At 49.7% G+C, this 26,649-nt stretch overlaps 1 protein-coding gene and 1 long non-coding RNA gene across 2 annotated transcripts in view; both read right to left on the bottom strand.

The window, feature by feature from the left end:
• Positions 1-10,634: 10,634 nt before the first annotated feature.
• WWTR1 (WW domain containing transcription regulator 1) overlaps positions 10,635-26,649 on the bottom strand; it is a 118,796-nt gene continuing 102,781 nt past the window's right edge. Inside the window, exons 4-6 of the mRNA XM_079100937.1 lie at positions 19,293-19,426; positions 17,745-17,857; positions 10,635-13,981 (exon numbers count right to left, since the gene is read on the bottom strand). Of these exons, the coding sequence (XP_078957063.1) occupies positions 13,797-13,981; positions 17,745-17,857; positions 19,293-19,426 (432 nt within the window). The 3' untranslated portion in view covers positions 10,635-13,796. The remainder of the gene's footprint in view (positions 13,982-17,744; positions 17,858-19,292; positions 19,427-26,649) is intronic.
• LOC306637743 lies at positions 21,194-24,576 on the bottom strand. Its single transcript, XR_013757247.1, has 3 exons — positions 21,759-24,576; positions 21,434-21,641; positions 21,194-21,310 (listed from the first exon to the last, which is right to left on the bottom strand). It is a non-coding gene; the product is annotated as an uncharacterized lncRNA (long non-coding RNA).

Raw genomic sequence — 26,649 nt, 5'->3', positions numbered from 1 at the left:
GAGGAGATGTACCTGTGTGGGGACTCACCAGCAGGGGCATGAGGAGGAGATGTACCTGTGTGGGGCTCACCTGCAGGGGCATGAGGAGGAGATGCACCTGTGAGGGGACTCAACTGCAGGGGCATGAGGAGGAGATGTACCTGTGTGGGACTCACCTGCAGGGGCATGAGGAGGAGATGCACCTGTGTGGGACTCACCTGCAGGGGCATGAGGAGGAGATGTACCTGTGTGGGGCTCACCTGCAGGGGCATGAGGAGAAGACGTACCTGTGTGGGGGCTCACCTGCAGGGGCATGAGGAGGAGATGTACCTGTGTGGGGACTCACATGCAGGGGCATGAGGAGGAGATGTACCTGTGTGGGGCTCACATGCAGGGGCATGAGGAGGAGATGCACCTGTGTGGGGACTCACCTGCAGGGGCATGAGGAGGAGATGTAGCTGTGTGGGACTCACCTGCAGGGGCATGAGGAGGAGATGTACCTGTGTGGGACTCAACTGCAGGAGCATGAGGAGGAGATGTACTGTGTGGGGACTCACCTGTGGGGGCATGAGGAGGAGATGCACCTGTGTGGGGCTCACCTGCAGGGGCATGAGGACGAGATGTACCTGTGTGGGACTCACCTGCAGGAGCATGAGGAGGAGATGTACTGTGTGGGGACTCATCTGCAGGGGCATGAGGAGGAGATGCACCTGTGTGGGGACTCACCTGCAGGGGCATGAGGACGAGATGTACCTGGGTGGGGCTCACCTGCGGGGGCATGAGGTGAAGATGCACCTGCGTGAGGACTCACCGCAGGGGCATGAGGACGAGATGTACCTGTGTGGGACTCACCTGCAGGGGCATGAGGAGGAGATGTACCTGTGTGAGGACTTACCTGCAGGAGCATGAAGAAGAGATGTACCTGTGTGGGGCTCACCTGCAGATGCATGAGGAGGAGATGTACATGTGTGGGGCTCACATGCGGGGCCATGAGGAGGAGATGCACCTGTGTGGGGCTCACCTGCAGGGGCATGAGGAGAAGATGTACCTGTGTGGGACTCAACTGCAGGGGCATGAGGAGGAGATGTACCTGTGTGGGGACTCACCTGCAGGGGCAGGGAGGAGGAAATGTACCTGTGTGGGGACTCACCTGCAGGGGCATGAGGATGAGAGGTACCTGTGTGGGACTCAAGTGCAGGGGCATGAGGAGGAGATGTACCTGTGTGGGGACTCACCTGCAGGGGCATGAGGAGGAGATGTACTTGTGTGGGGACTCACCTGCAGGGGCATGAGGAGGAGATGTAGCTGTGTGGGGACTCACCTGCAGGGGCATGAGGAGGAGATGTACTTGTGTGGGGACTCACCTGCAGGGGCATGAGGAGGAGATGTAGCTGTGTGGGGACTCACCTGCAGGGGCATGAGGAGGAGATGTAGCTGTGTGGGGACTCACCTGCAGGGGCATGAGGAGGAGATGTAGCTGTGTGGGACTCAACTGCAGGGGCATGAGGAGGAGATGTAGCTGTGTGGGGACTCACCTGCAGGGGCATGAGGAGGAGATGTACCTGTGTGGGGACTCACCTGCAGGGGCATGAGGAGGAGATGTACCTGTGTGGGGACTCACCTGCAGGGGCATGAGGAGGAGATGTAGCTGTGTGGGGACTCACCTGCAGGGGCATGAGGAGGAGATGTACTTGTGTGGGGACTCACCTGCAGGGGCATGAGGAGGAGATGTAGCTGTGTGGGGACTCACCTGCAGGGGCATGAGGAGGAGATGTAGCTGTGTGGGGACTCACCTGCAGGGGCATGAGGAGGAGATGTAGCTGTGTGGGGACTCACCTGCAGTGGCATGAGGAGGAGATTCAGCTGTGTGGTACTCACCTCCAGGGGCATGAGGAGGAGATTCAGCTGTGTGGTACTCACCTCCAGGGGCATGAGGAGGAGATGTACCTCTGAGGGGCTCACCTGCAGTGGCATGAGTAGGAGATGTACCTGTGGGGGTCTCACCTGCAGGGGCATGAGGAGGTGATGTACCTGTGTGGGGCTCACCTGCAGGGGCATGAGGAGGAGATGTACCTGCTTGGGGACATACTTGCAGGGGCATGAGGAGGAGATGTACCTCTGTGGGGCTCACCTGCAGGGCCATGAGGAGAAGATGTACCTGTGTGGGGCTCACCTTCATTGGCCTGAGGAGGAGATGTACCTGTGTGGGGACTCACCTGCAGGGGCATGAGGAGGAGATGCACCGTGTGAGGACTCACCTGCGGGGGCCTGAGGAGGAGATGTACCTGTGTGGGGCTCACCTGTGGGGGCATGAGAATTAGATGTACCTGTGTGGGGCTCACCTGCGGGGGCATGAGGAGGAGATGTACCTGTGTGGGGCTCAGCTGCTGGGGCATGAGGAGTAGATGTACCTGTGTGGGGCTCACCTGCGGGGGCATGAGGAGGAGACGTACCTGTGTGGGGCTCACGTGCAGGGGCATGAGGAGGAGATGTACCTGTGTGGGGCTCACCTGCAGGGGCATGAGGAGGAGAAGTACCTGTGTGGGGCTCACCTCTAGGCACATCTGGAGAAGATGTTCCTGTGTGGGGCTCACCTGCAACGGCATGAGGTGGAGATGTACCCGTGTGGGGAATTACCTGCATGGGCATGAGTAGGAGTTGTACCTGTGTTGGGCTCACCTGCAGGGGCATCAGGAGGAGATGCACCTGTGTGGGGACTCACCTACAGGGGCATGAGGAGGAGTAGTACCTGTGTGGGGCTCACCTGCAGGGGCATGAGGAGAAGATGTACCTGTGTGGGGTTCACCTGCGGGGGCATGAGGAGGAGTAGCACCTGTGTGGGACTCACCTCCAGGGGCATGAGGAGGAGATGTACCTGTGTGGGGCTCACCTGCAGGGGCATGAGGAGGAGATGTACCCTGTGGGGAATTACCTGCAGGGGCATGAGTAGGAGATGTACCTGTGTTGGGCTCACCTGCAGGGGCATGAGGAAGAAATGTACGTATGTGGGGCTCACCTGCAGGGGCCTGAGGAGGAGATGCACCTGTGTGGGGCTCCCCTGCAGGGGCATGAGGAGGAGATGTACCTGTGTGGCGACTCACCTGCAGTGGTATGAGGAGGAGATGCACCTGTGTGGGGCTCACCTGCAGGGGCATGAGGAGGAGATGCACCTGAGTGAGGACTCACCTGCGGGGGCATGTGGTGGAGATGCACCTGTGTGGGACTCACCTGCAGGCATGAGAGGGGATGTACCTGTTTGGGGCTCACCTACCGGGGCATGAGGAGGATATGTACCTGTGTGGGGCTCACCTGCAGGGGCATGAGGAGTAGATGCACCTGTGTGGGCCTCACCTGCAGGGGCATGAGGAGGAGATGTACCTGTGTGGCGACTCACCTGCAGTGGTATGAGGAGGAGATGCACCTGTGTGGGGCTCACCTGCAGGGGCATGAGGAGGAGATGCACCTGAGTGAGGACTCACCTGCGGGGGCATGTGGTGGAGATGCACCTGTGTGGGACTCACCTGCAGGCATGAGAGGGGATGTACCTGTTTGGGGCTCACCTACCGGGGCATGAGGAGGATATGTACCTGTGTGGGGCTCACCTGCAGGGGCATGAGGAGTAGATGCACCTGTGTGGGCCTCACCTGCAGGGGCATGAGGAGGAGATGTACCTGTGTGGGGCTCACCTGCAGGGGCATGAGGAGGAGATGTACCCCTGTGGGGAATTACCTGCAGAGGCATTAGTAGGAGATGTACCTGTGTTGGGCTCCCCTGCAGGGGCATGAGGAAGAAATGTACGTATGTGGGGCTCACCTGCAGGGGCCTGAGGAGGAGATGCACCTGTGTGGGGCTCACCTGCTGGGGCATGAGGAGGAGATGCACCTGAGTAAGGACTCACCTGCGGGGGCATGAGGAGGAGATGCACCTGAGTGAGGACTCACCTGCGGGGGCTTGAGGAGGAGATGCACCTGTGTGGGGACTCACCTACAGGGGCATGAGGACGAGATGTACCTGTGTGGGGACTCACCTGCAGGGGCATGAAGAAGAGATGTACCTGTGTGGGGCTCACCTGCAGGCGCATGAGGAGGAGATGCACCTGTGTGGGGCTCACCTGCAGGGGCATGAGGAGGAGATGCACCTGTGTGGGGCTCACCTGCAGGGGCATGAGGAGGAGATGTACTTGTGTTGTGACTCACCTGAAGGTGCATGAGGAGGAGATGTTCCTGTGTGGTGCTCACCTGCGGGGGCATGAGAAGGAGATGTACCCCTGTGGGGCTCACCGGCAGGGGATTGAGGAGAAGGTGTACCTTTGTGGGACTCACCTGCAGGGGCATGAGGAGGAGATGCACCTGTGTGGGCCTCACCTGCAGGGGCATGAGGAGGAGATGTACCTGTGTGGGGCTCACCTGCAGGGGCCTGAGGAGGAGATGCACCTGTGTGGGGCTCACCTGCTGGGGCATGAGGAGGAGATGCACCTGAGTGAGGACTCACCTGCGGGGGCATGAGGAGGAGATGCACCTGAGTGAGGACTCACCTGCGGGGGCTTGAGGAGGAGATGCACCTGTGTGGGGACTCACCTGCAGGGGCATGAGGACGAGATGTACCTGTGTGGGGACTCACCTGCAGGGGCATGAAGAAGAGATGTACCTGTGTGGGGCTCACTTGCAGGCGCATGAGGAGGAGATGCACCTGTGTGGGGCTCACCTGCAGGGGCATGAGGAGGAGATGCACCTGTGTGGGGCTCACCTGCAGGGGCATGAGGAGGAGATGTACTTGTGTTGTGACTCATCTGAAGGTGCATGAGGAGGAGATGTTCCTGTGTGGTGCTCACCTGCGGGGGCATGAGAAGGAGATGTACCCCTGTGGGGCTCACCGGCAGGGGATTGAGGAGAAGGTGTACCTTTGTGGGGCTCACCTGCAGGGGCATGAGGAGGAGATGTACCTCTGTGGGACTCACCTGCAGGGGCATGAGTAGGAGATATACCTGCTCACCTTGGAAGGACTCTGCCCTCCTCTAGATGGGGCATAGATCTGCCCACCTCCCACAGTGAGTGGATTTGTTCTCGGGGTCGGTCCCATGTCCTCACACCCTTTGGGCCTCCGTTTCCCCTGCCCTACACATGGTGAGGCGCAGAGCCACATGCACTCCACTTGATCAAGGGAGTTACTCTCTGTACAGTCCTTCTGATCATTTCCCATTCCAGCTTTCCAGTTGTACCCTCAAAGTATGTATTGCTGATGATATGCATATGTATATGAATGTGTATGAATGAGTATAGAAATATATATCTTAATATGAATATATACATATTGATATGTCTATCTGATATGCATGCAAACATAAATGCATATGATTATGAATGATTGTATTAATATGTATGTAAATTTGTACATGCTCTTCAATATCAATGTTAATATATGCATGAACATGAATGTGTATATAAATACGGATATAAACATTGTGTGGATATTAATGTATACATGCACACGAATATAAATATGTGTATGGATATGAACATTACTGTTCATTTTCATGAATATAAATATGTATATGATTATGTGTATGAATATATGTACATATACATGTGTGAATATATAAATGATCTTGTGTGTATGAATGTGACTGTGTACGCGTGTGTATGCATGAATGTGACTATAAATATGCACATCAATATGAACATGTGTATAACTATGAATGAATATGAATGCGTATGTATGAATGTGTACATGAATATTTAAGATCATGTATATATGAATCAGATCCTAGGGCTTCTGCTCAGTATGGGGAATGGATGACAGTGCTCTCCACAACATGAGGTGAGTGGATCTCCACATCCTACGTGCTGTGAGGGGTGTTGGTCTCCATTGTCTGAGTAGGTCCGTGTGTCCTTATCCCATGAGGACAGACCCCCATGCCCTCCATATGGTGAGTGAGTTAGAATCATGTATCCTCATTCTTTTTTTTTGGTGGGGGGGTGCTGGGGATCAAACCCAGGGCCTTGTGCTTACAAGGCAAGCACTCTACCGCCTGAGCTATCTCCCCAGCCCCTGTATCCTCATTCTGATCAGAGGAATTGATCACTATACTCTGTATCTGATGAGGTCCTATTTCAGAATGCTTCAGTTCAATCCCCAAAGTACAAAACTGGAGAAGACATGTATGTGTGAATATGTGTACATATGTCTACGACGACGAAGAGGGCAGTGCCTTCCACCCAGTATGGGGAATGGCTCACTCTGCTCTTCACTCTACTACAGGAGTAGATCTCCACACCCTCCACCTCAAGAGGGAGTAGGTGCCCATGTCCTTCACCTAGTGGGATGATACCCTCATGCCCAGCACTGGTAAGGTGTGTAGACCATATCCCCATTCCAGGCACCTGGTGAGTGGAGTAGACCCTATATCCTCCACCTGATCCAGGGAGACATTCACTGTACCCTCCATCCAAAGAGTTTCCATTTGAGAACATTCCAGTTCAATCCACAATGTAGGAAACGAAAGAGAGGCACATGAATATGTATATAAATATATTTATGAATACACACAACTATGTATATAGATATATAAGTAAATGTGTATATGAATACGTGACTATGCAGATGAATATACAAATGAATATGCAGATATACATGCTGATGAATATGCAGAGGAATATGCAAATGATTATTCAAATGATATGTATTTGAATTTGCGTGTGAATATGAATGTGAATATAAGTGGAAATCTGTGGATATGTGAATATGTACATGAATATATATATAAATAGGTATTTGCATATATATGAATATATGTGTATAAATATATTTATATGAATATATACATGAAAATGGGGCTGGGATGTAGCTCAGTGGCAAAGCATTTGCCTTGCATTCACAAAGCTCTGGATTTGACCCCCAGTTCCAAATAAGACAAAAAAAAAGATTAAGAAAAATACATGAATATGTATGTGACTATATACATATATTCATATAAATATGATATGAATATACATAGATGATATGAATATATATGCATATGTGTAAGAACATACATAGGGATATATATTGGAATATATAGAGGAACATATATATAGAAATATAAATAGGAATATACATTGGAACACCTATCCATATGTAAGAACATGTATACATAAACCTATATCCATATTTACATGGACATTTATAAACACACAGGAAGACGTATGTGAGCAGGTTTAGGAGTAGCTATTTCAGTAATATAGGAATATACATATACCCACAGACCACCTACTTCTCTACAACTACTGGAAAGTTTGGTGAAGATTTATTAGGAGAAAATGTCAACAGTTCCCCAACCTAATTCTTTATTGAAATGAAGTCCTTTATGTCAGCCTCTTGCCTATTTTCACAAATAAACTGGCACTGAAAGCCCCTTGGCGTGCAGGATGGCTTAGCGCCCCGCAGGAAGCAGGGAGGGGCTGCCTTCTCAGCAGGTTTCCCGGGCCCCACACTCCAGAGTCCCAGGTGTGGGTTGAGGCTCTGCTTCCACCACCAGAATTCGTAGGGGAGTTGAGGAAGAAGCCCTGCATTTTTATAATGCACTGGGTCCCACAAATCACGTGACCGCTCCTACCGATGAGTCCATGTTGCGTTTGGAGGGCCTGAGTGAGGACAGACTCCCTGGGTGGCCCTAGGACAAATTCATCCCATTTTGGGTGCAGGCTTTATAGACCCATCTCACTCCAGTGACCAGACACTCATCCCAGATGGCTGCCCTATGGCGTGTCAGGGCTTGGTTCCGTGTTCGCTGCACAGGACGCTCGCTGGTCTATTCTGGCAGTGAGAGATGCCGGGGCGCCTAGATTCTGACCGAGCACCTGCAGCTCGCCCTAGATGTGCTCCCAGAGGAGACCAAGCAAGTCGCACCCAGGAGCTCTGACAGCCACACAAGGTCTAAGCACGATTCTTAAAAAATCCAGTGCCCAAGGGGAAAAAAGGCAAGATGTAGAACCATGTTTTCCATGTGAAATACCAACATGTGAGATTTCCACATGTTATGATCCAAAAAGAACTGGAAGGCAGGAAGGAAGGTAGGAAGGAAGGGAGGAAGAGAGAGGGAAAGAGAAACTTGGGAATCTTATGGATGCAAAGCTGCCAGCTCTGAACCGGCGTGGTTTCAATGCCCCTCTCGGAATTAGTTCACCAACGAGATCAATCGATCAAGTAACTGGACAGATAGGCGGGAATGCCGTCCCTCCACTGATCAGTGACAGATTTGTTTGATCAACTCGTTTTCTGAGAGGTTCCTTTCTCCCAGTCCTCAGCCCCTCCTATCTTTTTGTCCTCTCCGAAACTACTTGCTTCTCTGGGGAACAAAATCCGCCTGTGTGTGGGTAAGTGGACTCTGGCCTCCTTTAAGAGCTGAAAATACCTGGGCTGGGTGGGAGGAGTGAAGTGCTTGGAAAATGGCGGAACAGGGACCTGAGCTGAGCTGGGTGAACCGATGCATCCACTAAAGGCGTCGTCAACTCAACGTCACTATTGATTCCGGCAACACAACCTGCAAGAGGAAGACCTTCTCCAGATGCAAGAGACAGGCAATCTGCCCCTAGCTGGCGTAGCAACACAGGGTTTCGCACACAGGGCTGTTGGGGATGTAAATTGGTACAGTCCTTTATGGGAGGAGTTTGATAGCATCTATCAAATTTAAAGTCATGTACCTTTTGATATAGCGATTCCTTTCCTAGGAATTTGTCCTCTAGCTGCAGCCACAAAAGAGGGACAGTTCACTGCAGCACAGTTCACAGGGCAAAAACTGACAAACCAATAACGTACATCCACACGAAAGAATGTTATCAGCAGTTTAAGATAACAAAACAATACAACTAACTAACTGGCACTGAGATGAAACCTGTTTCTCTGCTTCTGCTGGTGGGTGGGATTTGCATAAGCTGCACCTCTTCAGCCAAGACAGGGGTGCTGCTCTGGATGGTGGGCTGTGCCCTCCAGTGTCGCTGCAGACCTTGACAGCTCACCACCAATTTCTTCTTTCTGGATTTTTGTCTTGCAAATTTGATGAATGAACTCCACAGAGGAGGATGAGCAAGTGCAAGAGGAGGATTCATTCAACTGTGATTGGAATCAGAAGTCCCACCGGGCAAGAGGACCCAGGAGGGGTTGCCCCTGGAGTAGGCTGGTCCAGGGCTTTATGTAGCACTTGGTCAGGGCTGTTAGTCCAGTTATGCCAGCCAGGGTTTGGAGAAGCCACCAGCACCACCAGCTAGCCCCGCAATCCCGTTCAGGCCTGCCCCACAGGATTTGGCTTCAGAGAGATGCCCGTGAGACCCTGGATGTATCTCTTGCTTTCTTTGTGACCCTGTGCAAATTACTTGACTGCCCTACACCTCGATGTCTTTATCTGTAAAGTGAGGCCAGTGTATTGAAACGAAATTGCTGTTCAGATGAGATAATATTTACTGAGTGTTTTGCACAGTGTCTAGCACTATGTTCAACAAGTATTAGTAATATCAGTTATTGTTAAGAGAAAACAGGAAAGTCTCAAAAGAGCATGTACAACTTTTATGATTAAAAATCCAACTTATAGGGAAAAACTGAAAAATATATATATTTCAATCTGAGATTTGAGAGGATATAGAAGCTTCACCTTTTTATGTGACGTGTTGGTAACTTCACATTTTCAACTCTGAGCGCTTGTTACCTTAAAAGTGGTGATGAAACAGTTTTGAAAAAGAGGTACGAGACCAGAATGCTGGGATACTGAGAAGCCACTCCACCAGCACGTTCGCACCGATGTTCCTGGTAACAGCGCTCTCACAGGATCTGTCTGTCCCGTGTAAGCAGGATCAGACGGTGGAATTCAAAGGGACTTGAAGGACAGAGAGGTGTCCTGTCCCAGGCCCAGACTCAGCCTGAATGGTGATCCGTTATTCTGGTTTCAGCTTCCTGGTTTGTTTTGGTACTCGAGAGCTAATCCAGGGGCTCTTCACTGCTGAGCCATGTCCCCAGATCTTTTTATTTATTTATTTATTTTTTGAGACAGGGTCCCACTAAGTTGCTGAGTCTGACCTCAAATTTGTGATCCTCAGTCTCCTGAGTCTCTGGTTTTAGTTTTGAGAGCAACAAAAACAAAAAAGCCAAATTGTATTGTTAATAACAGGCAAGAGTAAGAATCCTATAGTTCTTTTGTCTTGTCACCTCTGTGAGGTTGTTGGCAGAATGGCATGACTTTTTAAAGGAATATATGCCTTTAAAAATCTCAGAGGGCACAGGGTGGTGGTGCACGCCTGTAATCCCAGTGGCTGGGGAGGCTGAGGCAGGAGGATTGCAAGTTCAAAGCCAGCCTCAGCAACTTAGTGAGACCTGTATCTAAATTTAAAACTTTTTCTAAAAAAGGGAATGTGAATCTGTGGTTAAGCACCCCTGGGTTCAATTCCTGGTACTGAATTTTTTTTTTTTTTTTTTTAATCTCAGGGGGCTACTTCAAATGAAGTAGAAACCAGAATTCTGTGGATATTTAGAGTGTTTAAGTTCAGGCATGGGAGCCAAAAAAAGCGGTTCTCTACAGAATTTCCCTTCTTTCATTGTCTGCCAAGAGGTCACATAAGTCTCTCAATTCAGTTCCACCCAAAATGCTCAGTGAGAAGAACATATACGAATAATGAGACAAAGACTCCAAGTGGAAACTCAATTGTATTTATTTTTCTTATACATAATCAGAGAAGTAAAATGCAGTACCAAACTCCAGGTAAAAGGGTTTGATCTGATTGATTTGGCTGCACACTTTTTTGTATGCATGACAACATTCTAAATTAAAAATAAACACACAAGTGTCATATTACAAAATGTAGAAGTAAAATTTTTAAAAAGTTAAAGTACTAGCACGTAAATGACATAGTGTTAGGGAAACAGTCTCTGTCAGTCACCCATTTTTCCCAATTAAATCAATCCATGATTTCTTTTTCTTAACAGCTTATTTTTGTTCACAGAAGCTGGCTGCACTTCCAGGAGTCGCTTTCTCACTGCGTGGTGAGAGCACACTGGTGATCAGCGAGCCTTCCTCACACCCCACATCGCCTTCTCTGCAGAGAGCTTTCCACCACGTGGGGCCGCAGCTCCGGCACTCAGAACACTTCAGTTTTAGGAGCTTCCTGTGTCCGGTGTGGTCAGTGAAGAAATGGCATTCATATCCTAAGTACTATCGGGAGACATGTCTAACAGTTATCTAGATTTTAAAAAAGACAACTAAGTTCTGAAATTTATGTGCTTCAAGAAAATGTATTTTATCAGGGAAAAAAATCTTGAATAAAAATCTCTGAAATTATTTTTCAATTTCCCTTTTGAAATATGACTTTTCTCTAAATAGATTTTGGGATGAGATGTTGAAATTTATGGATTAATTTTGAACTAAAAATATGAGATATCCTGGCAGCTGTCTTAATAAGAAGAAATATAAATAGCACCTTATCATGACTTCTGAGGGATTTTAACACTTATAATAATAGAAACCGCCACTGGAAAGTCGCTCTGACATGCTGGGGTGGAGCAGTGGCCTGACATGCTGGTTGGAACCCCAGCACCTCAAAAAAAAGGCTTTTACTTGAGATCTTTAGCCTTAATGTTCTTCAAAGAAGGTCATACTTAATGGCCTTAAAAACAACATAAAATTATATATGGCTTTATCTATTAGTAAACAAATAGGGTCCATATTTTATTCTGAAAAATATTTATTACGTTCATTGATAAATGTTCCAACTAATTTCACTAAAAAAATTATCCTAGTATGTTCTAATGGCACAAGCTTACTAGAAAATTACTCCTAAAAGTTGGTAATATAAATCATCAATGATTACTACTTTTTTTTTAAAAAAAAAAAGGGTATCTGTATCTTTTACATTTAATAACCTGAAAATGAGTCTATAAAAATATTTTTTAAAAATACAGTAACACTGCTGAGTTCTGTTAGGTCCCTTGTTGTTTTTTCTTAGAAAGAATGTACAACTTTTTGCAATTCTTGCTAATGAAAGAGGAAAAGAAGAGTGTTCCCTTTCAATTTAGTAGCAACATAAAAGTCTTCCTCACGGCTGGCCATGCTGACAAAGCAAAGGGTCCTCAGGCCTCGCCAGGGCCGCAGGCCACAGCGGGCCCCTGCCTAGCCTGCCCAGGAGCTCGCGCCTGGGGACAGGGCCACACCTGGCCCCGTCAGTGCACGGAGCCCTCTTTCCTCCTGCCACGGTCTCTGGCACAAAGCTGTCCGCTCTGCTCTCCGGGCCTCACCTCCACTTGCCTTGCCTTTGGGGTAGCCTGTGTCTCCGTTTCCCCCACAACTGGAACCCCTCCACTACTTCCTTTCAGCTCACCACTCCATCGCCGACCTTTCCACTTGCCTTCTTTCCAACTAGATCAAATGTATTCTGTACATCTGCATTCCAGTAGGTCAAAAAGGATCTCGTTTAAGATCCCCAGCAAATAAGCCCCTACGGGAATGGAACGTTTGCTTTCAGAGACCTGAATTATTAATGTCTTTCAAAAAAAGAGATTAAATTCATAGATTATAATAACGTCAGTTGGAAACATCAAACAGCTGAGGACTTCATTGGCAATGCGGGAAGACTGCATGCCAGGTGAACACGCCACTCTCAGTCCCTGGAAGCTGATGAAGAGAGTTTTTGTTTACATAGAGGTATTGAGTACATATCTCATGCCTTTTTATACCAGTCGTAGCAAACAGGGTTAGGAGAATATACGTAGGAACCAATTCTACTGAATTCAGAAACACGTCTCCACCACATGCCCTCGGAGGGCATTTTTTTTACGCGTCAGTCAGAGATCTGCTTCATCCTTCAGTTTCATAGATATGATTATTTCAAACACTAGAAATGTTGACAGAAGAACTGACGAAGCTTTGCAAGGTAAAAAGCAACAGCTTACTGCATGTGCCATCAGGTTGGCATCTACGCTGTCCTGATGTCTCAGAAGGGTTTCAAAAGACAAAAATACATTTGCCACTGATTTATCAAAAACATCTGGCTGCTCTGTCATCAGCTACAAAATTACAGTGTTTTATTAAAAAAATATCAAATTCTAAGCTGCATTTTTCAGAAATCCAAGTTGCAATATGAGAAAAAAAAAGTTTTGTTTAATAAATCCTTGTTTTGGTACCAAACTGGTTTCTTTGGCAAGGTCTCTAGGATAAGAACCGTGACTGCTGCTGCTACTACCCTCTGGCCATGGGGACTGGGTATGTAGGTGCTCTGCAGTGAAACGACCATGGATAAACTACCCCAGGACTGTGTGTGCGCTAGTGCAGTCACAAGAGCCATGGAGTCAGCACGGGTTCAAAACCAGGCTGTGCTCCACAGAGCAGGATTTCACCGTCCACACGGCGACGTTTGAGAACTCATCACATAGGTTTTAAGGCATTTGGTACTACTGTGACACACTCCGTTTCTGAAACTGTAAGTCGGGACACCTTTCCTGGACCAAGCTGCCCATCTGAAGTCACTGGCTGTGGTCAGCTTCCTATGGTTTATAATCAATATATGTATAAATTTCAACTAATACACATAAAGCTTAGCCATGGGGCAGCAGAGAGAATAAAGTAATTCTGCATAACCAATTCTATAGGCACAGTTCTGCATCTTCTGCCACAGAAATGCAGGCTTGCAGAAGATGTCAATGTCAATCAAAACCAGGCAGTGATCGAACTGGTCACATGGAAAGGAGGGAGCCTGGGTCAGGAAGGCAGAAACGGGTGGCTGCTGGCTTGCCCAGCTCCCTCGCCCTTCCAAGAGGCCCAGAAAATGTCAGGTCAGGCTGCACCCCAGTTACGAAGGTAGCGATCACAGCCAGGTTAGAAAGGGCTCACTTTTGTTCAGGGCCGACTCTACGTCATTGAAGAGGGGGATCAGATCTTCCGACTCCAACGTTCCTAGGTCAACATTTGTTCCCGGAAGACAGTCAAGGAAATCCGGGAAGCGGGTCTGCTGCGGGTTGATGTTCACGGGCGTCTGACCTGCGGTTTCTCCTGTAACCAAATGAAAAGAAGCCACTGTAAGTTCTCGCAAGCTCTTGGGAGTGGCCGGCTGAGTGTTAACAGAGCTGTCGCCTTTGTACTTTCAGACAGCACGTTGGTGCGCTTTGCTTGTAGGAGGCACAGAGGTGTCGGGGTCACCTAAAATGGGTAGACATGGCCCAGAATGGAAACGTAGGAGAGATTCTAAAAGCCCAGGATCTGTGCCTTTCTGCGACAGAGGCATCAAGAGTTGTTTTGAGAGAGAGAGGCGCTGCCTGAATAAACACCTGACCCCAGGGCTGCATTCCGAGGGTCTGATTGGAACGTTCGTCCACCCTTACCACCCTGTTGGTGTTTGGGGAGGGCAGCACGAGGTTTCCTGTCTTCACGATGGCTCTGGGCCCGGTGGGCAGGTCTTCCACACTCCACACCACGGCACACAAGCACAGAGCATGAGCATGGTAGGGGCCCATGTCCTGCAGTAATCTCTTTTATTTTGTTTAGTCCACTGTTTCCTGAACCCAATAAAGTATCTAATCCTATTTTGGCAGAGTGTATCTCTGAATAAAACCAGAGTACTTCAGAGCACCACTGAGAAAATACCAGAACGTCACACAGCTGGAACATGACGTGGAGAATCTGTTCTCCACCTGTGATGCTACTGGAAGAAATCCACAGAGACCTGCCATTAGACTGGTCTTCTGAGTGTGTGACCTTCGGCACACTCGCTTGTCTGACTCTCAGTCTATGCACCTGGAAATTGGGACTACGGTGGCTGTGGATATCATCTGTCCACACAAAACACTGCAAACGTCCATAGACTGTGCTGAGACAGAAACTAGGCACCCAGCACTAGCATCACACATGTTAGAACAACTAGTTAATTCAAACTGCCCCAAAGATCAGTCTTCTGAAGGGATAACTCTGCCTCCAAGACTGACAGGCTCTGACGACCGGCCCTTCCCAGCCAAGCAGCACTGAAGGAAGGACCCTGCCGTGTTAGTTTGGGGCCTCACACATGCAGTGGCCTCCCTGAACAGCACGTGCAGAGCCGCATCACACTGAGGAAAGTGCAGAAATCTCATTTTATCCACATGCGTTCTCCACAGAAGAAAATCTGCATCATTCTGAGTGATAAAGGAAGAAACCTGCATTTGACAGCAGAGCACATGGTTTTCCTAGAAGTCGCAAACTATCCATACTCTTGGGTGACAGTTTATAGGACTTTCAAAGGGCAGTAATTTGAAAAATTAAATCATATGCCAAACATGACCTCAGTAGAGCACTCCAGATATTGAAAACAACATTAAATAGAAAAGAAAACCCAAAACAACTTTCTTCCACCACTAGAGCACAGCAGAGGAAAATGAGGTTTAAAACACTGGTCTGTCCTGGAAAGCTACTTCAGCTAAAGGCCTAGGGTTTTCTTCATTTCCAGTGAGAATCATTGGTCTAACTTTCTAATACTCAAAATACATATTTTAGTCAAATGAAATCTCTGATTTAAGAACCTGCTCAGATCCCTCCCCCCTGGATCGATGGGAAGCACGGGGAGACGGTTGAGCTTCTCCTCCAGGCTGACCATCTTAAACTCTCTGGAGCAACTCTGCAATCCTGTGGCGACCCCATGGACTTTGTAGTTTTGTCCACTTAAAACATGGATGAGATAAACACCAGGCAATTCTTGTGAGGGAGAACGTTCTGGAAGGATGGAGACGGCCCGCTCTTGCTCCTGCTGGCCCTGTGCTCCATCCTCGCACCCAGCCCAGCTGTGGCTGGTGTACCTGCTGCAGAGGGAGCACTCAGCTGGCCGTTCCATCTGGCACGTGGTCAGCCCGGCCGGCGGGACTGCCAGAGTTCTACCAGGCTCGAGCTCTGCCCCTCCTGATCCCCCTCAGCTGCTCTCTGCCCTTGGGAGGGTTCAGGGCCACTGCCTCTGAGACTTCACAGAGGTGACCACTCGAGTCCTCAGCCTTCTGACAGACCTTTGTGCTACGCTATGACCCTGAGGGGAAGTGCCCACATGAGTCCCACTTCACGGTTGATGCTCTGAAGCCACTGAGGTCAGGAGTCCACAGAAGCTTCCAGAAAGTGCAGAAGCAGGGTTCACTGAGGCAGCCTGTCTACAAAGACCATTCCCTTGTCAAGAAGCCATTCGATCCCACACTTTGGCTTCAGGGCACTTACCATCTTCTCCCTTGAGGCCATGATTCTTAAACATGGAAAAGAACCCCCCCCCCCCCTTTATTTTGCTTAATCTCTGGAGAACTTTCTTATATAACTTTGCTTTTTATCCTTACTGGCTTATTAGTATTCTTTTCACTTAAAACATGAAAGTAAACAGCTATTAAACATAGGAAGGAGCCACTTCGTCAGGCCAATCCAAGGGAACAAATTAAACCTTACACCAAAAAGTAGAGAGAGATGAAAGGGGCAGGGGACACAGAGAATGGCAGTAATAAACTGAAGAAGAGCAAAGTAAACGGTTCCCACTATCTACGCAACTCCTCAGAGAACAAGGTGAGCTGGTCAAAGTGCAAGGATGGAGCACCACCAACCTCCAGGGCACTGTGGACAGAGGCTCTGGGGAGGCATAAAGGGTCACCTAGGAGCAGTGCCACCAGGGCACCATGGACAGAGGCTCTGGAAAAGCAGTCTTTAATCTGTCGCAGGTGAATTAACTTCATATCATCCATGACCATGGTGTAGAAACTTGCTGAGTAACTCCAAAGGGTAGAAGCTTCAGGTGTCATTTGGTTGTGCTTTTGGAATATATCTGGTATTATGATTTTCATAATTATTTACGTAAAATAAGGTTGAAAACTGTTTTTGCAATTGGAAGGTTCACTCCTTGAGGATGGAGGAAATACTGTATTTCCCCGCGTTAATTTATGTTTTCCAGTTTCTGTGCATCCTAATCTTGCATCAAAGATAGTTTCGTAATAAATAATCTTTAAGCAATCCTAGCACAATTTTTTTTAAAAGCTTTACATAATGACTGCGCCCTACTTTTTGCAAAACAAACAAAGAAAGCAAAAAGCATAAAATCTGCAACAATTATGTGATGAAGTACGACGGAAGGCATCTTCCATAGCCCACAGGTCCTGGCCTGCCTGATGACAGGTAAGGACCAGGGAGCGGCCCCCCTGGTTACCTCCTTTCAATTGCAAGGGAGGGCATTATCACCAGGTGGAACGCTGAATCGAGGCCTTAAAATGCTCTGAGTTGCTTGACTTTCTAAATGCCCATTGCCAACTGATCCCCAAATGAGCAGATGACGTGGAAACCTGGGTGACTGGTGGAACTGTGACTAGCACCATTTTCCAGGACAAAAAGTGGCCTGTGCAATATACTTAAAAACTACCACAGCAGGGCCCGTGGCAGAAGTGGAAAAGCAGATGGGGGTCTCTCAGCAACTGTGAGGAAGGGGCTGCAAGAAGCAAAGATGAGCTCAAACCACACAGTGACCAGAATCCTGTGGCCAGGCACAGAACTATCTGCGTGAGGCTGTGGGACAGCGGTCAGAGGTCGCCCACCGTGCCTCTGCGTCCGAAGATTTTCAGGTGTCATCCCGTGCTGCCCCTGAGACTCAGTGCTCGGGCTGGGTCCTAGAGTGGAGGTGACGGGGGGCTGGGTCCTAGAGTGGAGGTGACGGGGGGCTGGGTCCTAGAGTGGAGGTGACGGGGGGCTGGGTCCTAGAGTGGAGGTGGCGGGGGGCTGGGTCCTAGAGTGGAGGTGGTGAGGGGCACGCCGCAGCACTGGCAGCGCTCCCCACCTGTGTCCATCTCGTCCACGTTGCTGAGGAAGTCCTCGGGGGTCGTGGGCACACTGTAGCACCCCAAGCCCAGGCCGCTGTCGGTGCTCTGCTCCCGTGAGTGGTAGGGCCCCCTGCAGAGTAGAGAGGAGAGACGTCATGGGGACCCACTCCAGGCACCCCGCGATCGCATCCCAGTCCCAGGAACGGGGGTTCCACGCGCGGCTCGACTTCCCGGGCAGTGAAGGGCGACGGTCCCTCCCTGCACTCTGAAGTACCCTTCTGACGTCAGTGTCATCTAACTGAAGGCCAGCAGACCTGCCCACGGGTGGCGAGCGGGCCTGACTGCCTTCGCCTCTTCAGACGACCGTCTGGACACCGTTCTACAGAGCATGATACCATTGAGGTGGGATTTAAAAAACGGAAAACAAGTTTCAACACTGCTATGGATACACACACTAATGGCAGTAAGACGCGTATACCACGGACACACGCCAGCGCCCGCAGAGATAAGCGGGGAAGAAATGGGAGTCCAGTAGTGGGGAGGATGGCTTCAAAGAGCAACTGTAATATTTTATTTATTAAAAAGTAAGACTGGATGGAAATATGGCATGTCTGGGTAGTGGGTGAATTAGTGACTCCACATTATTATTCATGCTTTTCTGTACTTCATATTCAACGACTTGAAACACCTGTGCCTCCTCTCTCTCCGTTCACATTTGCTCCACACCTATCTCTGAATGTATTCACTTGCCACAAGTACCTGTGAGGGCAGAAGGACATGGGATCAGAGGGTCACCCTGTGTGCTCAAAAGGCCTCAGGTGAGCTTGGCAACACCTCCGGCTAAATCATCTTTTCCTTCTGCTCCTATGTTTTCTTTTTTAAAAATCATGTTTTAAGCAATTAAATCATGTTTTAATTGTGAAATAATTTCATTCTTTTTTTTTTTTTTTGGGTGATGCTGGGGATTGAACCCAGGGCCTTGTGTGTGCAAGGCAAGCACTCTACCAACTGAGCTATGTCCACAGCCCCATTGTGAAATAATTTTAATCACACATAGAAGATGCAAAAGAGAGTGCAGAGAGTGTCTGTGTGCCCTTCACCCAAGTTCCTCGAGGCATGCCCCATAGCCACGGTGCAATATCGAAGTCTGGAAACGCAACCATGGAATCCTCCTAACTAGATGACACATGTCACCCTCAGAGTATCATCTCCTAAATATTTTGTTCTCAATATGCAATATGACATGCTTTTATCCCCCAGGTGGCCACATAAAGCCACAGACAAACACAAGACAGCACCATCCTGTCAAATGATAAGTGATTCCCATAACCCAATTATCCACGAGGGGTGGACTCAAGAGGACAGAGCCGACTTTTTAATCTGAGAGTTTGTTAAAAGGGATACTATGCCCTTTGCTCTTCTTTTTCTTACCAGCTCCCCCCACCTCCTACCTTTACCCCAACCCCCAAGCCCCTCATCTTTTCCAAGTATAAACCAAAACCCCACTATAGTCTGGACCTCATAATAAACAGAGCAAGTTAAATGTCCCCCAAGTGTTCACTTACCCATTGAGGAAAGGGTCTGAGCCATTATTAGTGATGGATCTCATGTCTGGGGTCATGGTGGGAGGGTTTGCAGCAGCCTGGACAGCGGGCATCATCTCAGCTTCCATGGGGAGCTGTCTGCAGAGGGCAGCTTCCTACAGGGGCACAACAGTGGCAAGGGTTGAGCAGAACGACTCACCAAACACGAAGCGCTTTATATTAATTCCCAGTAAGTCCAAGTCATCAGGAAGTCATGAGTGACGTAAATGGCTCTCCTACACTCACAAAGTTAAGGGCAAGCGCGGGAATGGCTTCCCGCATGGCCTTCACCACACGCCACCCATGGGACTGTTAAAACACCCACCGCACATCAGCCTCTCCAGGCACCTTCTCAGAGACAAGGCTACTCCATCAGTCAGAGCAACGGGCACATTCCAGTCCCTGCTCCTCCCAGGCCAGTGGACCTGGGATCACAGAATTCAGGATTCACATTAAATCACATCTGACAGTTTATGCCAATAACCGGGAGAACAGAACAGCCACTTTAAAAAGGCTTTCCACTGGACTGTATCGTTACTTGACTACGGTTACTTGGCTGGAGGCTGGAGAACAATGCAGGGCCAAGCAGAATCCCAGAGTCACGCACCCGACAGCACACGGCTTTTATCAGCAGGAGCAGAATGCTAGCAGCATTGTTTTAAGCCAGCCCTACTTTGCCAAGTGGAGGCAATACGAACGGTCATGAATTCACTGCCTGCGATTACGTTCTCTAGGCAGCACCTCCAGGAGGCTCTCCTGCTGAGACAACTCGAGCAGGCATCAGAGGAGGATTCTGTGCGAGCACGCTTGCACCCGAGACCCCGGCGCGGCTCCTCCACTCGCCTCTGCCCGTCCATCTCCCACCGCAGGCTGAAGTCGTGAGCCCCCAAGCCCCAAGCCACGGCTACCGTGGCAAGCAGACTTAGGCCTTCCGAGTTGTTCGTCTTGTTAGATCTCTTCCAGTCCTGACATGCTACGGCTTCAGAGAGTAACTGCCGGCTAGACGAGACCCAGTGAAGGCAGCGGCTGCAACAACGCTCAGCTACCAGGGTTCGCTCTGCTGTTGGTGGGAGGCTGGTAGCATGACTGCTGCAGACGAAGGCCTGCTGGACGCCTTCCCTGAGGTCAACACCCTGGCCAGAAAGGGCCAGATCACGGCTGCCTGCCTAGGTCACAAGTCGTCAGAATGCGCGATGACACTTCATGCAGCAAAGCTTTCCTGAAGTCTGGTCCAGGAGACCGCGGGCTGCACAGGTGTGAGGGGCCCGCCCACCAGCGCCACTCCGCAACACACATGCCCAGACCCCAGTATGAAAACATCTGGCCCCGACACAACTTCCAGCCCCTTACAAACTGCAAATGCAAGACTTTCGTGGCTAAAATCCTTCATTATATATATAAAAACAAACTATCTAGAATCGTCTATTCTTCAACCATAAATGTGGGATTTAACTCCCAACAAATACCCTTTTAAGCATAAAAGTTGATGGAATGACAGTATTTTCTTAATTTCACAGAATTTTATCACCATGTCTTAAGTATTCAGGTTTGATTTGTAAAGTCCAAGAGGGTCTGAATTTAAATACAATAAGAATCATTTCTGAAACTTCAGATACTTTAGATAAAAAAGAAGACTATATATGAATTGTTATCTGTAATGACATATAACATGGAAATAAAATTCAAATTATAAGAACAAATCTCAGAAACAAGATATAAAACATGTGGTTCTAAACTTCACTTTCATTTAAATTATTCCTGGAACACTTCAAATGCAGGCAACATAAAATAATGCTGTGTTGCTAGACATATAAATGAAATTCAAAAGGCCTACAACACGACCAGAGCTGGAAGGGTACTGTGCTGGGGATGTTCCACCCAACTAGGGATGTTCCACCACACTGGGGATGTTCCACCACACTGGGGGGATGTTCCACCACACTGGGGGGATGTTCCACCACACTGGGGGGATGTTCCACCTCACTGGAGGGATGTTCCACCTCGCTGGGGTGATGTTCCACCACTCTGGGGGGATGTTCCACCTCGCTGGGGAGGTTCCACAACACTGGGGGGATGTTCCACCTCGCTGGGGGGGATGTTCCACCACACTGGGGATGTTCCACTCTGCTGGAGATGTTCCACCACACTGGAGGGATGTTCCACCACACTGGGGGGATGTTCCACCTCGCTGGGGGGATGTTCCACCACACTGGAGAGATGTTCCACCTCGCTGGGGGGATGTTCCACCACACTGGAGGGATGTTCCACCACACTGGAGGGATGTTCCACCTCACTGGGGGGATGTTCCACCACACTGGAGGGATGTTCCACCTCGCTGGGGGGATGTTCCACCACACTGGGGATATTCCACCACACTGGGGATGTTCCACCACACTGGGGATGTTCTCACCACACTGGGGATGTTCCACCACACTGGGGATATTCCACCACACTGGGGATGTTCCACCACACTGGGGGGATGTTCCACCACACTGGGGGGATGTTCCACCACACTGGAGGGATGTTCCACTGTGCCAGGAATATTCTACTTGCTGTTCCCAGCATGCCCTCCCTTTTAAATCCAAAGAGCTGAACTTCTGTTCTCTGGCATCAATGTGGCTTCTCTGCTGTGGAGACTTGGCCAAGTCATCCTGAGAGGACAGGCTGCCTTGGGACCACAGGGACTCAGTCTCATCGTCCACCCAAATGACCAACCAGCCAGAGAATACAGGAGGGTGTTGCAAACACTGGGGGAAAGTAACTGAGAAACAGGCTAGTCCAGGCTAGAAAGCCATCATTCCCAACGCAAGGGGTTCTGTAAGACTATCCTAAGGTCATTTTGGGGTCACAGCCAAAGTGAGGGTTGAGTGAAGGTCACATACCCCCCAGATCCTACCTGGTTGGAGACTGCAGCCCACAGCCCTGCCCGCTACCCTGCCTAGTTCTTCACAGCTCCACACTGGCCCCTTGAAGACTCCTGGTTCTGCTGTTCCTCCCACTGCACACCAGCTGTCCCTCTGTCCCTAGCCCACTCCTCGGATTTCTTCACGGCTCAGTCTCTCACTCGCTGCCCATCCACAAAGGTCACTCCTCACAGAAGCTCCTCCCTCACCCTGTCTAGAGCAGCCTGCCTCGTCTATTTTTGTCTCTTGACCCGTATCAATTTCCTCCTATCAACCTAGGCATTGGTGCTCTTTCCTGCTGGAATGTAAGCTTATGAGGGCAGGCATTTTGTCCATCTTGTTTATGTGTACACTGCTGCAACATAACCATGCCGGGCACAGAGTAGGTACTAAGTAAATATCCACTCAACAGATAAATGGGCAATTTCACTGGATTTAAGTGGAAATATCTGAAGTTGTGGTTAGCAATAAAAACAAACCAAGAGCACTTCTCACACCTTCAACCACACAGATGAGTGACACAACAGCCTTGCTCTCATTCCCCCGCAGGCACCCGTCCATCCTCACCCTCTCCTGCTGCACCTCCCAGCTCCTGACACAGGACTGCACCAGGAGGAGCAGTGCCAGCAGGAAGTGGACAACCAGATGCCTGGATCCAACCCTGCCATGCCGTCTCCAGCAGGAAGTGGGCGACCAGATGCCTGGATCCAACGCTGCCATGCCGTCTCCAGCAGGAAGTGGGCGACCAGATGCCTGGATCCAACGCTGCCATGCCGTCTCCAGCAGGAAGTGGGCGACCAGATGCCTGGATTCAACCCTGCCATGCCGTCTCCAGCAGGAAGTGGGTGACCAGACTCCTCCAGGACCTTCCATTTCCTGGCTCACCAGTGCTTTGTGTTATCCTCCGGAAGCCTCAGAAGTCCTGGATGCGACCTCATCCAGGTGCCCTGCCTGCCCACCGCGCCCAGCTAAGGACCCCTCCCAGATGACTCAATGACATGTTCCCTGGCACCTGAGCCTCCACGGGCCTCAGGCCGGGCTCCTCATCAGGCTTAAGGCAGCACTTCCTGTTAGTGTCAGGCTTTTTCTAAGGTCATCACTACTCATCCAAGTTCAAGATCCAAGTCAACTATTTCTTCCTTAGACCCCGAGAATGTTTTTTTATGATTTTACTTGCAGACAGACACGATGCCTTTATTTATTTACTTTTATGTGGTGTGGCAGATCAAACCCAGTGCCCTGTATGTGGGAAGCAGGCGCTCACCACTGAGCCACAACTCCAACCCCACAGTGATTCTTGTTTGCACCTGTATTTAGTATTTAAAAAATACTACTGAGACTATCAGATGCCAGGTACTGTTTCTGGCAGCAGCAACTGATAAGGTAAGGCCTTCTCCTCATGAAGATTCCAGTGTGGAAGACAGACGGTCGAAAAGAATCACGGTCAAGGGTCAAGCCTTCTGGATCCATCTCCCAGAATCGCCATGCTCCAAAGGCCCCCTGCTCGAGCAGCAGATCAAAATTGCTTCTCTGTGATTCCGACTGACCTCCCTTCCTGCCATCCGAGTGTCTGTTCGACACCTCACCAGAGTCTTCACAAAGTCGGACCAAAGCAAAACCAGGACAGGGAGAGTGTGGGTGTCATGTTCCCTGACAAGGCTGGGGATTATTTAACCAAAAGGGACACATTTGTCAGCTTTTCCTTACTGTGACCAAAATACACGACAAGAATAACTCAGAGGAGGAAGAATTTATTTCTGGGCTCACAATTTCAGAGGTCTCAGTCCATGAATAGACCAAGTCTATTGCTCTGGTTCCAAGGCGAGGCAGAACATCATGGTGGACAGGCATGGTGGGCACGAGCTACACAGCTCACGGCAGCCAGGAAGCAGAGAGAGCGCAAGGAGCAAGGCACAAAGACAATCCCCATGGACACAGCCTAGCAACCTACTTCCTCCAGCCCTGCTTCGTCTGCCTGCAATTACCACCCAGTAATTCACCGACTAGGTTACAGCTTCCATAATCCAATGGTTTCTCCTCTGATCATTCCTGCATTAACACAGGAGCTTTTGGGGACACCTCATAGCCAAACCATACGAGGAGAAGACTGAAGGGACACACCACAGCTCTTGAACAACTGAAGGACTAAGACATGGAAGAAGGAAGAGCTGCTGTGCCCCAGATCTGAGGAAGAGGGATGAAGAGCTTCCAGGGGTACTTCAGTGAGGGGAATCTTGCTTCTTAATCCTCTGGGATATCGGCCACTGGAATTCTCAAGCAGCCGTCAAGGGTTCAAAGTTATTGGACATGTCTTGGGCTAAGCAGAGAGAGGGCAGCACAGCACGGAGGGAGAGCTGTCTTGGGAGCAGGAACTCGTCTTAAGGAACCGGTGGTTTCACAGTCCTCCTCCCTGAATTGGGAAACAGATGGAACTGGATGTATTCTGCAGTTCTTTTCAACGTATATGGGCGGAGCCAGTGTCCTGGGAATTCACAACACGTAAGTTCAGATTTAAAAGGCCAGTTTCAGAAAGATCTGGACGGTTGCCCTCAGTAGTCCCGCCCCAGATCTTTCCTTATCCCACCAACTTTATTTTTGACTCATGTCTACATTAGGGTTGAAAAAACTGTTGCAAAATAAGGGCCTGAGAATCCATGAGCCTGTGGTCATCCATTTAGCTCCCTGAAACGAAGAATTATGTGTGGGTTAGAGAAGCACCCTGTCCAAGCGGCTGGGCGACTGTGTGCGTGCAGAGGAGCCGGGGTGGAGGGAGAGTCTCTGGCAGCAACCTGAGCGCGCACGGTCAGCTCCCGCTGGTCTGCAGCTCTCCAGGGGATCAGTGGCAGCAGAGGTAAGAAAGCAGAGAGTGGCCGACGGGCCCAGCACTGTGCTGGTGAGGGGCAGCTCCACCGGCCAGCTCTGCCCTCCCTGGAACAAGGTCACAGGAAAGCCAGGCAGTCCCCGCTGCCGAGGGCACGCTGCTTGAGTTAAGTGTGGAAGACTGGGCTGTTTTAATCACGAAGGGTGTGGGGAAGAGGAACGAACGAAGAGAAGAATAAAGACCATGTTTTCAAATCTAATTATTCTGGTGCAGAGACATGGCTCTCTCTGCCAAAAACCCGAGGACTTCAGAGGCAAAATGCTGAATTATTTACCTTCTTTGGGGGGAAAAAGAAAGAAAAGAAAATTCCTGATGTAAATCTCTCAACGGTGCCAGAAGGTTCTAGAAATTCACGGTCACACTTCCCGTAGCCTCCGCTCCGAAACGCCTCCTCGCGGGCTCAGCGGCCAGGCGGGCTGCGGGAGGGCAGAGCTGAAGCTCTGAAGCTTGGGGACGACGCTCGACGCGTCCCTGATCACCTCCACGGCCTGTCTCTGGCTCCTGAGTCAGGGTGTGTGCCACGGCCGCACTTATCCCACCGTCTGTCTGTTGCCCCTCGACTCTCACTAGGGGAAACGTTATGATTTGGATATTCTTCTTTCTTCATTAAAATACAGAAGAAGCTAAATGGATTTTGAAATGGAATGTTTCCTCAGACCTCAGCGATGTGATTAAGATCAGAAATCATGAGCAGCTTTTCCTTCGCACAAAATGCACCTCTATTTTTAAATGATGCTCAATTTAAAACGTTTTTCAAAGGGAGTCCTTGTATCGTTTTTTGTTTTAACTGTCAAAAATGTATCTGTTTGTCATAGGCAACATGCTGGTGTGAACAAAAGGAGTTGTTTTTGAAGACTTGACTCGGTGTCATTCCTCCAGGAGGGAACGGCAGGCCATATCGGAAAACAGGTTGTTTCTGGGACGTGTAGGCACACACAGCACTTCACAAGGGCCGGAGCGGAGGCTCCAGGACGGCGGGGCAGGTCTGCTCACGCCACACGCTGGGTGCCCAGGACGTCTGCTGAACGCATACACAACCAGCGAAATTAAACAGCCGAGCCACTACAGAGGGGCTGAGGGGCTGCTCGATGGTGACCACGTGACCTGGCGACTCTGAAACCTGACCCTGTGAAATGTGTTCCTCAAAGCTGGGTCCTGAGTTCCAAAGGCAAGACTGTGGAATGGCCAGCACTCACGCTACGGGGTCTGCTAGGCCCTGACACTCCCTAACCTCTCTAATGGCTGCTCTCCTCCTGATGGAAACAGAACCTTCCCCAGACCAGGGCTGCTCCCATCAGGCGGGTGGGACAGCTGGCCGGCTGCTAGTGGCTGTCAGGTCCAGCAGGAGTCTGCCAAGATTCCTCCGCCTCCCTCCTTCCTGTCCCCGTTGCCCTGGCAACCAGAGGCCAGGCTTAGTCAGCATTTTTGTTTGACAAGCTGCATTCTCCTGTCCCCCAGTCCCAATTAAGGAAAGGATGGGGTAAAACGGTGTGGAATTTGCTTGAGAATAATAATGGTTTCTCAGCAGTGTGGCCCAGGGAGCAGGGAAGGGGAG

The sequence above is a fragment of the Sciurus vulgaris genome (assembly GCF_902686455.1).
Source record: "Sciurus vulgaris genome assembly, chromosome: 10".
NCBI lineage: Eukaryota > Metazoa > Chordata > Mammalia > Rodentia > Sciuridae > Sciurus > Sciurus vulgaris.
The sequence above is the reverse complement of the archived record's forward strand: the minus strand, read 5'-3'. Positions and strand labels throughout refer to the sequence as shown.